Here is a 15,863-nt window from a genome sequence, read left to right on the forward strand (position 1 = left end):
GCGCCTCTCTTGCAGAGTCTGCCACTTGAGTTTATTAAACATCTCCGTAACGCTATCACGGTTACCAAATAACCCGGTGACGAAACGCGCCGCTCTTCTTTGGATCTTCTCTATCTCCTCCGTTTCATTGACTTTTTGGAACCTGGCTCCACAATTAACCAGGACCGTTACTGTTTGTCAGTGGACAAGCTGCGACGTGCCATTAAGACCCACAGACTACAGCTTCAGGGTCAGCTCATCAGACTACACCATGACAATGCCAAACCCCTTACAGCCCTTATGATGCAGGAGAAAAGCAGGAAAATGGGTTGGAAAATTGTTCCTCATCCTCCCTACAGTCTGGACTTGGCTCTGTCTGATTTTTACCTCTCTGGTCATCTCAAGGCCCACCTGTGATGTAAAACATTTGATAGTGAGAAATACCTTACTTCCTGTGTCAAGTGTTGGTGTAAAAGTCAATCCCCAGAATTTTAGCAAAGTGCCTTTACATCATGGAAAGAATGTTGGGCCAGATGTGTCACAGCTGATGGAGGCTACATTGAGTAGGCTCAATGTATAGCTACCGTATTTACTCGAATCTAAGCCGCACTTTTTTTCCGATTTTTGTAATCCAAAAAGCCGCCTGCGGCTTAGAATCGAGTGCAAAGCAAGCGGAAGTTCTGAAAAATGTTGGTAGGTGCCGCTACAACTATAACTTCTGCTGTCGAATATATGTAGCGCTACACAGGTATGCTTTGTAGGCACAAAGATAAATACTTTCGCCAAAACCTCTGCGTCAGTAAATAAATTAAAAAAAGGGGGGGGGGGGGTGGAAGACAAACTTTTTTTTTTCTCCGCCCCGAGTTTCGACCACTGCATTCTCATACATTATCCAACGAAGTAAATACAAATTCCGTATTGTTCATCTTCGAATGTAGCAGAATTTCAATGTACTACGAAAATCCGAGTGGCAAGACTGTTTAGGATGTTTGTCAATATGGCCAACTCTACGTTCTGAATTTTTTCCTACCAGTGAGAAGAGTTGGTTGCTAATAGGAACCTGATGAAATGTGAATCACATGCAGTATTCTCTTCACCATAAGAATAATCGAATATAAACATTTTGCCATGTATTCTTCCACGTTTGCTGCTATCTCATTTAAATCCTGCCTAATAAACTACGAAACTAGAGTGAGACAACAGCAAACGCGGAAGAATATACGTATTGTGTCATGTTTATATTCATATTATTCTTATGCCTAATATGATACAGTCAGAAATGAAGTATGGCAACTGACCAGATTTTTAAATCTAAGATGACTCTAATTTCTGTGCAGAATTTGATGTACTACAGAAGCGGCTGCAAAGATTTTCAAACGGAGAAAAATTTTCGCCGATCTCTCGTTCAGAACATGTTCTGAAATACGCAGTCTATTATTTGGTTCTTGTTGATCATTATCAAAGAAAGCAGCAGTGTAAGTAACAACAAATAGCAGTCTCTTGCCATTGTTTCGCTAATGAGACGATTCCCCCCTCTCTTTTTTTTGAATTGTAAGCGGCGGTAGCGCGCACAAAAGCAAGCCGTGCCGCGAGCGGCGACAGGCCATAAACACACACTGTCAGAATGCGACAAACAATGCATGACAGTACAGTAATGCATTTTCAGCTTAGGATGACGTGAACACCTATAACAAAGAAAACGGCACTTATCAGATCAAAGCAAAATAAGCAATCGATTCAAACCAGACAGAGCACGTGAAAAAGGAATGGTACTCGCATAAATACGGACGGAGCGCCTGACGCATAGCAATGGCTACCTGGTAAAGCTTAACTGCTAAGCTTACGACTCGAACCAAACTACTGTCGCTGTATCGTCATTCATTCGACGTAAATTGTGTCTCATATTACAATGGACCAACTTTGTTTCGATTTGGAGGTGCGGCCTAAAACTTTTCTCTCCCCTTGAATTTCGAGTCGCAAATTTCAGGTGCGGCTTAGATTCGGGAATTTTTTTTTCCTTTATTTTGAGTCTCATTTTTCAGGTGCGGCTTAGATTCGAGTGCGGCTTAGATTCGAGTAAATACGGTAAGTGTTCCAAGTATATTCACAAAAAGTTTCATTCCACTCCTGCAAAAAATAAAATAAAAATTAGAGACTGTGCAAAACTTTTTGAACGCACTTTGTATATCAAAGAGTATGCCAATACAGTGATGCTTATGGAGGAAAACCTGTTGAACAGCTACCTCTAGGAGAGTCAGATCGTCGATAGTGGACCAAAATCTTCAGAATCCACACTAAGAGCAGCTAAGGAGTTGCCTGGTCTCTAACAATCAGATCAGACGATGGTTAACCATTTGCTTCAGGGTCTTTCCTACACAGTTTGTTAAGGCGATACTCTGATAACTACTGGGACATGTGCAGTCCTTTCCTGGTTTGAGGAGAGGGAACAGAATTGCCTCTCTCCACGAGTTGGGGAAGTTGCCCGTCTGTCGTATTAGATTAAAACATTCGAGGAGGATTTCCTTTGATAGCACTGGCAAATGTCAAAGCATGCAGTACCGGATTTGGTCGTGACTGGGTGCAGTGTCACGAATCTCAGTCAGTGCCAATTCGAGCTCCCACGTGGAGAAAGGGGAGTTGTAGACCTCAGAACTGTTGGACCTTAAAGTCCAACTTTTCCCTCTTACAGTCGCACGATAGTGATGAAATGCTTGATCCTGGCTTGCATTGGCAGTAGTTTGTGCAAAATGTTCAGTGGACTGTAGGATGGAGAGGTCAGCGGCACAATGGGTCACTTGTGTGATGTGGCCCACCCATCCTTGGATGTTGTCACAGTGCTAGAACACAGCTAGCTGGCTGAAACACATCCAGTTAGCCTTGCTGACCATTTTGGGTGTGTAACTCCAGATGGTGGGCCATTTAGTAGGTGAAAGGCAATGGTCACTGGAATGAAGGTCTTCAATGACCTCCCACTGAACAGAGTCAACAAGGGTGGGAGAACAGAAAGAGAGGTCGATGGCTGACAATGACCCAGTGTCAGTAGAGAAATGTGTGTGAGTACCCATGTTGAGGATGCACAGCTCGTGAGACTTCATGCCCTCACAAAACCCAACCCTGAGGGCAAGTATCGGTCAAGCCCCAAAGGACATGTTGGTCACTGAAGGCTTCCAGGAGGAGGAATGATCACAGGAGTTGTGTGATAAGTTCCATGAGAGCCTCAGAGTCTAGAGCACCTTACGGAGGTAAATAGAGTGAACAAACAGTGATCCTTCGACATACATGAATTTGAACTGGAACTGATTGCAGGTCAGTACCCAGGGGGAGAGCAGAGGACTGGTGCACATTAGTGACAAACACTGCAACACCTCCCTTGGCCCTTTCCCTGCGATAGGTCATCCTTGCAGTCGAGCGTATGTCCCTGTAGCACAGGAACATCTGTATCTTTAAAATGCATTTCTTGTAAACAAAAGCACAAGGGACGTAACTGTGCTAGGAGTTTAGGGGGAGTGGAGGGGCTGCCTGGATCCAAGGCATCTAACTCCATGATGTTCCCCTCATCAGTCAGACGGGAGAGAACGACATCTGACAGCACTCGGGACAGCTTTTGACCTGAACGTCGTGAGCCTTTCCCTGCACCCTGTCCCTTCGAGGATGAGGAGGAAAGGGGGCATTGAGAGGCACTCTGCTTTTCTTGTACCTTCTGGACGCTCGCTGCGGAACTGTTGTTTGTCTTTCCTGATGCAGCTGCCTGGATTGCTTTGTCCTTACTCTTTTTCCCTTGACATGTACACATGTAAGTACAGGTGCGTGTGGTGGATACAGGCACACTAGGCGTCATCTGTGTCGAAGCAACCATCTTGCGAATAGGTTTCTGCACCATGGAAGAATGTTCTTTTTTGGCTTTGGTATAGGGGATCCACTTGGTCACGTTTATCTCCTGTATTTTCCGTTGAGCAAAAAAAGGGCAGTCTTGGCTCCCGACTGGGTGGTTCCCAGAGCAGTTGATGCAGATCGCTGGAGATGGGCAGTCAGTCCCAGCGTCATGAGCGACTTTCCTGCAGTTCCTGCAGATCGCTTCACCTCCACAACTCATGGTAGTATGGCCAAAACGCTGGCATTTATAGCACTGCATAGGGATTGGAATGTAAGGCTGAACGTCGAAGGAACCCCACCATAAGATGTTCAGGCAGTGTGGGAGAATTGAATGTGACAATGAAAGTGGCAGTATTTTCAATTGCTACATTATTCCTGCGCGTTCGTTGCTCCACATTGGCTATTCCCTGGGATGCTCATTCTTGCTTCAGTTCTGCTGTCTATCTCCGTGATATCTCGGCATGTGAAAACACCCTTACTGGAATTGAGAGAGGTGTGCATCTCAAAAATGATATCATAGTCACCCACTTTCTGCCATTTCTTAAGAAGGCCTACCTGCTTTGACCTGTTAGTTTCGACCAACAATGAGCCATTACGCAATCGTTTTATAGATTTTAACGTTCCAGCAAGGCCTTCCAAACCCTTATGGATATAAAAGGGGGACACCTTTTCAAATGTTCCCTCCTTCCTCTTTATCACCAGAAACACATTGTTATTCACGACTCCATGGGCCCTGTTACTGCAGTCCAAAGTATTTTTATTATCAGGAGGACTAGCCTCTATCATTCTTTTGGATGAATGGGTGTGAATACTCCCATGTGGTACACCCTTCCTGCTAGGAGAAGAAGAGGATTTCGAGGGTTCCATCTCGGTCCCATGAGCAGCTAGGGAAATAAGAGTCTACTCAGACAGAGCCCCACGTGCGTGAATAAGCCTTATACAACTGAGGTGTGGCTGGTTCTCCAGAGGTTGCCAGGTAACAACTGTTCCACCTCAACAGCCATGCATCCCATCAGTGTGCAGTACACCTTGAGATTGAGGGTTTTTTTTTTTTTTTTTTTTTTTTTAATAGAGATTTATCCCGTCCTCACAATCCAAGTGGTCAAGCCAAGACCCCCATTCCCTGATACACACAACTTTCCACTGCTGTGCTGCATGGTGGTCACTGAAGCCTGCCCAGAGCTTACAGTGACAGGGGATTGGAAGTGCTTACCAGCCCCCAACTCGGGAACCCTGGGGTTGCGAAGCCCATACCCAGCAAATCAATGCTGAGCCCCTGAGGGCTCAGGTGTCAGAAGTATGATCACCGTGTTGTCAGGGGCCTCAGCCAGAAGTGTACATAACAGCCCCACCACACAGACTGGCTACAAGTGCTGCTGACCTATCGGGCTGGAGGAGGACTCTACGGCAGGGGAAGGAATAGGGGCAGATGGGGTGGTGGTGGTGGAGGGCGGGGGGTGGCGGTGGGAGAGAGAGAACGCCTCGCTATAGATCCTAAGGAGTTCTTCCTCGAAAGGCTCACATTAGAGAGAAAGGTCAAACCCGAAACGGTGACCAAAAATGCCAAAAAGGAAGGATGAAAAAGAAAAAGCAAGGGAAACAAAACATAATGGAATACACGAGACAAAGTGGATAGCCAGGCTGAAATTAGTAAAAAGAGAGGGGAAGGAGGGGGCAGAGGGGAAGGAGTGAGGACAGGGAGGGAGGGGCATAGGGGTATGGGAAGGGAAATGCAGTCTGGGAAGGAAGAAAGGGCAGCAAGTGGTCACAGTCCCGTGTACGCCACATGCAATCTCACCAAAGAACAATGAGCTACCTGGGGAAGACGGGTCCATTTTGTTAGTTTTATTTGTGGAAGCTTGCACATTCACCAAAGTGTATATCTTATTTGCTCCCTTAAAAGTAAAATGGAGAGCCTACTGCTTTTGAAGCTGAAGTCAGTGTTGGCTCCCAAGATCTTTTTATTGATCATTAACATAAAGCCTGTGTTGAGCTGAGGTACATTCTTCATTACTCATTTGCCAGATCCCTTCAGAACCTGAAATCCTTTTGCTTCATCTGTGTAACTTGTCTCTTGTAATGATTTTCCGTTTGACGAGGATATTCATAAGGTGTTTCAGTTTTCCAGTTTTGAGGAGTGAGTAAATGTTGAAAGTAGCAAAGTATGACACTTTGTTACTTTCACCTCTCTTACATGTTGGTGTGAGCTTCCCTGAATCCACTGGCGCACTGACATTGTGGTTGACAATGGTGGATTGGTTACAACCTGGTGGTAGTAAAAACTTGCCATCGTGTTAAAATGAATAATCATGCTAGGGGTCAATGCATAGACGCCAAAAGGGTCACAACCGAAGTTAGTCTCGGACACACCATGTGATGTGGCCTGGCTTCTCTTTTATGGCTTCTTTAGGTGCCTACCCTTCTCCTTTATCTGGGCTTGGGACCAGCAGCAGCACAGCTGGATTTTTCCTTCACCATATTTGTAAAAACTTAAGACATTGCCCTCACATTTATACTTCAAAATCAAAAGACTCCAAGTCACTTAGTTCTATAGAAATCCCAGAAACTCTCAGGAAAAATTACCTTGTAATATATTTCTTACCTATTATTGTAGGTTTCCTGTTATCCATCATGCTCTTCTCCAATATACATTCTTGAGCCTGAGCCAGTGAAAGATAATACATAAACTGCATAATATCTGGAGCCAAATCCACTCCTGCTGGCTGTGGGTAGCTGCCTTTTAAATGCTAACAAATGGAGAGAATAAAATTAATTAGATATTATTGTATTTCAGGAAAGTAACTACCTAGCAGATAACCCAAAACTAACTAAAGTGTACAGACACACAAATTCAACTCACACACCCACACAAACGGCCACTGTGGTCTGCATGTGTAGAGGTCTGGACGCAGTGAGCAATGATCTTGGTCTGGGTGGGTAGCTGGGTACAAGAGAGACATGGAGTGGAGACAGGGAGGAATAACAAGGTAGGGGTGGGGAAAGATACAGCACTTGTGAGAGTGTACAAGGACATGGTGGGGACAGGATGGTGGATTGTTAGGTGCAGCATCAGGAGGTGGTGCTTGAGGGGAAAGGGGCAGAGAATAGAAGCAGAATGGGGAAAAGGACCATGCAGACGATCAGGTGGGATAGCAGTCTTGAGTGAGGCTGGAGTGGGAGCAGGGAAGTGGATAGAGGTAGTTGGGCACAGGGACCAGTGAAGGCTGAGGCCTGGTGGGTTACTGGAACAAAGGATACGTTGTAGGGAGAGTTTCCACCTGCGCAATTTGGTGTTGGTGGCGCAGGATGTGAAGCAGTCGAAGTTAAGCGTACCATGTTCAGCAGCATGTTCAGCAACTGGGTGGTCCAGCTGGCTCATAAACACACTTTGGTGGTGGCCATTCATGTGGACAGACAGCTTTTTAGTGGTCATTTTCACACAGAATGCCACACAGTTTTTGCAGCCAAGCTGCTTTCACAGATGACCCTCTTTCTGATTGGGTGGGATATGCCAGTGACAGGACTGGCATAGGTGGCAGCGAGGGGATGTTTGGGACAGGTCTATTAGAGAGAGTCATGGGATGAGGGGCTGGAAAAGGAGTTTAATATGGAGGGGCAAAGATATTGCCTAGGTTGGGTGGACAGCGGAGTACCACTGTGGGAGGTGTGGGGGGCTTATTGGGCGGAATATTTCTCATATGAGGGCACAGTGAGTGGTAGTCAAAATCCTGTGGATCATACTGAGTCATGAGGGTTTGTGCCCGGTCAGTCAGTACAAGAGGGATGCAGGTGACTGGGGAGAAAAAGAATGGAAAATCTGCTTCTGAACATGGGTGGGAGTCTGTGAGACCTCATACGTATTTGGAGAGTGGCTGCCTGTCACTGCGCAGGTGCAATAACTACAGGTGCCTAGGCTGTATGGAAGGGACTTCTTGGTGTGGAATAGGTGGCAGCTGCCAAGGGGAGGTATTTTTGATGCCTAGAAGGTTTGATGATGATGGAGGTACTGATGGAGCCATCTACAAGGTGGAGTCTGACACTGAGGAAGGTGGCATGTTGGGCTGAGGAAAGCCAGATGAAGTAGAGTGAGGAGGTGGTGTTGAGATTCTCTAGGAATCTGGATAGGGTGTCCTCATGAAAATTGAATTAAAATACAGTTGTGATTCTCAGATCATTCATTTTTCTAAACTGATCATTTGATTTTCATTTTTTCTCATTATAAGTCTATATTCAATACAAGATTTTCCATTATCAGTAAAAATTTCACTGTTCACTGAAGGAGATGATATAAATGTGAGAAAGGAATAAGTGCGAAAAGGGCAATGTGTTACACCAAAATGAGTAAGGTAACCACCTGTCCTTACTGCAATAAAACAGTTTGTTTCAGAGGTGCACCTTAACATATATTTACTTCTGTTATAAGAGGTTTTGCCCTTTCTTTAGTTTCACTGACATGGAAACATTATTCCTTTATCACTGTATTGTATCATCCCTGTGGTCTTTTTTTTGGTTCCATATTGTTAAAAAGAAATTTTCACATTTTTGCCTTCTTTGCTCCAGAAATGTCATGTACACACTGAATTACTAACATATGGAACCTGCCATTAACCCTTTCACTACCACAGATGCGCTCTCTCTGCATTCTGTGCTGAAGGTGGCTTTTATTATGGCTGTAGTACACGCCAAATGCTGGTGACTGTGCTGAGAGATGGCGTTCTGGCCAATATGAAACACTTATCACAACATTTTTCAAAAACTATTAGGTGAAAAATTTTGATTTTTGCACATCCTACAACCTAATATCTTTACTCAATGAATTTCTTTTCATTATCTGCCATACTTACTATGCCACATCAAATTAAGTAAAACATTGCACGAAATTTTAGAGAGTTTGTAAAGGTAAAAACATATTGCATAAACTTTTAGTTGGTTGATTTTAGTTCATACACTGAAGTGAATTAAATGTAGATAAGACATTGAAATTTTATTTAAAATTGAAAGCAGAAAGATATCATTTCATTCTCAAATTACTGGGCCTTACATCTGATGGGTGGTCACGCATAATGTGCATTATCATCCTTGTGCATCACGAATCAGGTGGTCATAACAATCACCATATATTATAAATGACACGATATTGAAACTATGTTTTTTGCAAATAATAGATACAATGAGACACATATGTTGTATTATACGAGGGTTGGAACTTAAACAGTGGTAACTATTTATTCACAACCGATACAAAAGAGTTACATGTTTGCACCTGTTAATGTCCTTCAAAGTAGACACCAGCGTTGTGTAGAGCCTGTTGCCAGTGATGCGGAAGGCTTAGTATAACGTTAGCAGAGCCAGTTCTGTTGATGGTGAGAACGGAGCGGCCTAAAGTTATGGTGATTCTCGTGTTCAACTGTGATGGTGTTATCCTAACGCATTACGTTCCTCCAAGGCAAACCGTCAATGCGCAGTATTACTGTTCGTTTTTGGAGCATCACCTGCGACCAGCTTTGCGAAAGAAGCAGCGACACTTTCTGCACAGCCCACCCATCATTTTGCATGACAATGCGCAGGCGCAAAAAGTGCAAGCTGTGGCTGCTCTGTTTGGTCGATGGGACTGGGAAGCACTGTACCATCCACCACACTCCTCAGACTTAAGTCCTTATGACTCTGATTTGATTCTGAAGGTGAAGCAACCACTTCGTGGCATTCGCTCCAAAACTGTTCCAGAGATTCAACAGGCAGTAGACCTCTCCATTTGCACCATCAACAGAACAGGCTCTGCTAACGGTATACTACACCTTCCACATTGCTGGCAACAGGTCCTACACAATGCTGGTGACTACTTTGAAGGAAAGTAACAGGTGCAAACATGTAACTCTTTTTTTGTATTGGTTGTGAATAAATAGTTGTCACAATTTAAGTTCCAACCCTCGTAAATACTCAAAACTTTTTTATTCACCAAGACATAGAAGTAACTCTTCCACAGCAGTAAGAGGTCTGTGGTTCAGGATGCAGATAGACATCCACAGCAATATAGGAAAACCCAAGCACGTCCACAGCACTTATGGAACAGTGCAGCAGTATGTGTATGCATGTCCACAGCAGTGAAAGATATAACAGAACCTCCCCAAAAGTTATACCTAACCACGGACGTAGCTGATAACTGCCTGTGAAATGTGAATACCCATATTTGGATTCCATCGCAAAAGTTTTTTCTTTTATGAAGCTTCAACAAGATACATACACAGAAACAAAAGGATTGCTATGGAAATGAATAAGTCAGAGTTTGAGCTTCTAAGAAAATTTATGGTAAGTTAAGAACAAATAGTATTATCTTCCCTGTGTATCACATTACAAGCAAGTAAAGATAGAAAAAGCTTCTACTCAGGTGGCTTAAGTAAATGCACAAGAATAAAAACTGGTTTATGCACTAACTTCCAGAACTCTAGTTTCTTGACCTGGAAAAGAAAGGAAAGAATAATTGATCAGATAGAGTTTAGAGAAGGATGAGGCAATAATTGACATCATAAACAGAGGAAAATGACAAAAGGTAGCTAACAGAGAGGAAAGACAACAAGAGAAGTTATATGGTGTAAAGCAGATGAAAGAGGGAGAAAATAAGTAAGAGTCTGAAGTAAGGCAATATAAAGGAGTCAGGAGAGGAAATTTCGAGATGGCCCATTTTCAGGTGTATTTCAAAATTATCTGAAGAACATTGATAGTGGAACAGTGGCAGATACTGTATATGGATGTAGAACAGGAACACATTATACTTCATACAGTACTGCTTAGTTAAGTTCCACAGAAACTGACTCACTGTCTACAGAAAGATACAATGAAAGAAAAGTCAGTTCTGAAGGAATGACGGACACATCATTTGGAAATGATTACACTGAGAAATTTTAATTCCCTTCGTGGCATTTACTTAGTAACACAGTATATATGTTTATCCTACAAACTTTTACATTACTTTATTAATTACCTACTCAAACATGAAGGCAATTTATGATGGAAAAAATATAATGAGAATACCACCTGGCACAGACATGAGTGTCATAAAACCATGAAAAATTCTTTCTTAGTCCATTTCCACCCCCCCCCCTTTTTTTTAATGGAAACCATTGTTAATGCTTTACACTTCTGGCGTACACACACACACACACAAACTAGTCTTCTATACATTGTGTGACGTGTGTGTGTGTGTGTGTGTGTGTGTGTGTGTGTGACAGACAGAGAGAGAGAGAGAGAGAGAGAGAGAGAGAGAGAGATTCTGCGGGCTGATCTATTTCGCTAGCTCCAAAAAACAGCTTCACATAAGTATTTAATTATCAGGCCTTACAGTCAATCAGCCTCAGGAGCAGAAATCAAACACTTCCATTTGTCATTTCCAGCTCCCCCTAATGGTACTCAGCTATGAGCTGCTTGCTGCCAGTATGAGCTGCTTGCTGCCAGGAATTTCCTCAAACTGGAGAACAACAGCTGTCTTGGGGAAATCACTCATCCTTGAACCAGCAGAGTCGGCACAGAGCTTGAGACATTCCTCTTATCTTGGACAACATTTTAATTATTAGTTTTAACAACATACTGAGACATTGCAGTTAACAAGAATAACTCACTTTCTCAAGCAGCAGTGTGGGACACTATAGTGATGAGTAAGAAGCAGTTCCCATACTCGGGATACAGGTAGCAAGATTGGCCAAGCAATACAACACTGAAGTTTGCAAGTGGAGAGAGGCACTATGAATAAGTCACGAGAGCAGATTCTACACAGCAATTCTGAATGGCAGGAACACACCAACATTTAGGCACAAGACTAAGGTATTTTCATCAGCTTTGGCATAATAAATACTATTCGAGGTAGGTCACAAAAGCTCTGCTACTACCGTACTACCATGCAGTAAACTATTCATATCAGGAAAAAATGACAGTTATTAGTCTGGCGACAATGTGCAAATAGTACTCAAGTTGTACCAAGTGTACTAGAGATTTCTGCTGTGAGCTTCTCTCTTCAGTCGATATTAGGATGCAATCCAGACTTGATCTCTGAACAAACCATGCTCTCAATTTTCTGTTAGATTGAAGTTATTTGTGTCGAACTGTGTGATTGTTCACTGTTTTATGGTGCTTGTCAATAAATGCATCATAATGGTACCCTGAAATTCATTTAAAGTAGCTCAGCTACCAACATTTCCCCTTGTAGCCATAAAGGCAGACTGTTTGCAAAATTCAGAGCACTAGAGGAACTGCTTCAAGCAACTGTAAAAAAACTGGTGGATGTTTCTCTCCTGTTATGTTTTTCTTCCTTCCAAAATTTTTATCTTTTTTTTGCAAAAATCTTCAATAGTGTTATTTTTACGACGTGCACAGTACCAAAAATTTTTAATATTAATTCAGGGTTGAGCCAACTCAATTTTATTACCCATTACACTCCTTTGGTTACTTAGAACACACAAATGTAATTAATTTACCTAAAAACTGTGCTAATTATAAAATACCATTAATATAAAATGTAGTTATCATTGTACCTATGTTAATATATACGAATCTGTTAACTTTCAGATGAAGTACATCAGAAATATACATAAATAATTAAAGTATCTATACAGTTAATGCTGGAAATACTTTAGCAACTTTTGTACTCATTTATTTTCAGAGTAATTAGCATTCTTATATAAAATTTTGTTACTCGAGGTAGAATATCATATTTTGGGAAACTAGACAACATAATGCAATAGCAGTTATTGTTTTATTTAAAAGACTTCAGTCAAACTCACCTTATTCCACTATTCAGTTTTTCAGAAATAGAAATCTTTAATTGTAACATGTAAAAAGGCAGTGGACAACAATAACTGAAAGTAGTTTTAATTATTGCAATCTTATAAATGAGAGGCTGCTGGAAGTCATTTCAGGCAGTCCACAGAAAGTTAGGACAAAAACAAGATCTGTGCATGAATTCACACACTATGTATGCAATTATGCAGTGATTTTTGGGGGGGGGGGGGGGGGAAGAGATTGACTGTGAGAGAGAGAGAGAGAGAGAGAGAGAGAGAGAGAGAGAGAGAGAGAGAGAGAGAGAGAGATTGACTGTGAGCTCACAATTAATCTCAAGAACAGAGTTAATTTACAATAATGCATTCTGAAAATGGTGACAATAATATTGGGCTGTGAACTATGTTATTTTAAAATGATATTTACTGTGCACATACATTAGCACAGTTAAATAGGGTAATACCACAGGACTACATCAGCAAAAGCAAGATGCAGAACAGGTAGGGAGAATTTCTAAGTAGCAATTCACTAAGTTGATCCATGAAAATGTTGACTTAAATTTTGCAGCTCGATTGGAAAGGAACAATCAGTTGTATTGAAGTTGCCTATACTACTATCTATGGACTCATGGCTAGACAGAGAAAATTTATGGAGGTTTGTAATTGAGATGGAGTAATAAGATACCTGGCAGCTCACAGTGCTGTTGCCAGTTTTCAACTGTGAAGCACAAACGGCTGCAGGTGAGAACAGTAACTGATGCCAATGATGCTGAGGTGTATCGCAAATACATCCCCTTCGAGTGAGCGTAGGAGGATACATGATGACTTAGACAAAGATTCTAGTTGGTGTGATGAATGACAGCTAGCTCCAAATGTAGAAAAATGTAAGTTAATGTGGATGAGTGTGAAAAGCAAACTCATAATGTTTGGATACAACATTAGAAGTGTCCTGCTTACCACTATCCTATTGTTTAAATATCTAAGACTAACACTGCAAAGTGATATGAAATGCAATGAGCATGTGAGATTTGTCATAGTTTTTTTTTTTTTAAAAAAAGGGAAATGATCGTATGGCGTCAGTGGACGGGAGTTCCCAGGCAGGAAGTTCGGGGGCCAAGTGCAAGTCTTATTGAATGCGATGCCACATTGGGCAACCTGTGTGTCGACAAAGGGGACGAAATGATGATGATGATGATGATGATGATGACAGCACAACACCCAGTCCCTAATGGGAGAAAATCTCCCACCCCAGCCAGGAATCGGACCCGAGCCCCCATCCGTGGCATTCTAATGCGCTGACCATTCAGCTATTGGGGCGAACATAGGGAAGGTGAATGGTTAACTTTGGTTTATCGTGAGAATTTTGGGAAAGTGTGGTTCATCTACAAAGGAGACTGCGTATAGGATGCATGTGTGCCCTATTTTTAAGTACGGCTCAAGTGTTTGGGATCTGTTGTGGGTTGGATTAAATGCAGACATCAAAGCAATTCAGAGGCAGACTGGTACATTTGTTACTGTCAAGTTCAAACAATATGCAAGTGTTATGGAGATGGTTTGGGTACTCAAATGGGAATCCCTGGAGGAGAGGCAATGTTCTTTTTGCAGATACCCAGCATCTGGAGCTGACTGCAGAATGATTCTAATGCCGCCAACACACATTTTGTGTAAGGACCATGAAGATAAGAAAAGCATGTAGACAGTTGCTTTTTCCTCACTCTACTTGCACGTGGAACAGGAAAGGAAATAACTAATATTGGAGCAGGGTACCCTCCACCTCATATGTACTGGCCCTGGTGAACACAACAACCAACAAAAGAGCACACTGATGTGGCCAGGAAATGATATGTTACATACATACTCTCACTCTTAAGGGGGATTTGTCTGAAAGCTAGAAAAATTCTCAGCCTCTTTTATGCATCTATCAATGACTCATAGCTTCAATCATTCAGAAAAGTTCTTGCCTTTACTCCTTATATCAGCATACAATTCTTTACAGGTAAGTATTGAGGCCAGTATTTTTTGAAGAATCCTGAGAAGTCAGTCTATTAAAAAAAAAAAGCAGAACACAACAGTCATAATATGCTTGACTGGAGGACAAAGTGATGCATATTTCACATTATCTACATGAAATATATTACTAATGATGTATGAGACAGATCTGCGGACTAATGGGAGGAAAAATGTATTGTACATGTTGTCTCATGACAGTAAGTCTGGCCAGTAACTCCATCTCATATTTTATTAGTTTTATCAACTGAATCTTCCTTTGATGCAATTAAATGTATTATACTGGGTTTAAAAAAATTGCACTAAGAAAATTTACCTCAAATGCCCAAGCTGCACACTGAAAATGGGTACATGACATTTTCATACCCTCAGCTGATACTCTGGTATCCAAGGCGCCTAACTGTGTGTGCAATGCTCCTATATTGTAGAGGATGCACACCATTTCAAATCGAATATCAGTTGAAGTGCAAACCATACTTGCATATGTATCTCTCCTGAAAGAGCAGCATTTTAAAAATATAAGAATTATATCAAATGTGTAGCAAATAAGATTTTACAATACAATCTCATTAAATGATGTACAAAAGTAAATGACTAATCTTAGGTACAGAAAGAATATTAAATCTAATAATTAAAATGAAACTAAGAAAATAATGAAGTCAGGACTAGTCTCAGACAATCTGATGATTCTTACAAAGCCACAGCAGCCTTTCAGATAAATGAGATGGTAAAGTGGACCTAAACATTTTCTAAGCCAAGATGAGCCACCCCTTCCAGTCAGAGAGATATTATATGTTTGCATGAAATGTTCATATATTCTTCTGCACAAATAAGACAGTTTTACAGCTGAGTTTGATAAGCAACTTCAGAAACACCTTTGTGGCATTCTGGTTTTGGCTCAAATAGAAACCACACAAACAAAACAGAAGTGCATTCCTGGTTCTTATGATGGATGGGTACAGTGCAATACTATATCTTTCGTCTCATTTATAGATTAAGCAAACATGTAAAATTCTTTAAACTAGTACATATATGCTTTTGGGGTTCAATGCAGAGAACAGATACCAAACAACTTAAAATGGTATGTCATTTAACTTCCAAGTGAATGAGTGATTAAACCTTACATATGTGAACCTATTAATTTCCTTCCCAATCAGAGCTCGTACTTGGTCACCAGTGATCTCATTCTTGATGGGCATTAATCTTTAGCTTCATAATTCGGCTCCTTCCCGCTTATGG

General features: G+C 41.8%; 1 protein-coding gene across 3 annotated transcripts in view; it reads right to left on the reverse strand.

Moving 5' to 3' along the window:
• Positions 1-15,863, reverse strand: part of LOC126481221 (tyrosine-protein phosphatase non-receptor type 23-like) — a 158,706-nt gene that overhangs the window by 115,845 nt on the left and 26,998 nt on the right. For all 3 annotated transcript variants that reach the window (XM_050104825.1, XM_050104824.1, XM_050104826.1), the window contains exons 3-4: positions 14,941-15,118; positions 6,455-6,599 (exon numbers count right to left, since the gene is read on the reverse strand). In XM_050104825.1, coding sequence (XP_049960782.1) covers positions 6,455-6,599; positions 14,941-15,118 — 323 coding nt within the window. The remainder of the gene's footprint in view (positions 1-6,454; positions 6,600-14,940; positions 15,119-15,863) is intronic.

This window comes from Schistocerca serialis, chromosome 5 (genome assembly GCF_023864345.2).
Source record: "Schistocerca serialis cubense isolate TAMUIC-IGC-003099 chromosome 5, iqSchSeri2.2, whole genome shotgun sequence".
Taxonomy (NCBI): domain Eukaryota; kingdom Metazoa; phylum Arthropoda; class Insecta; order Orthoptera; family Acrididae; genus Schistocerca; species Schistocerca serialis.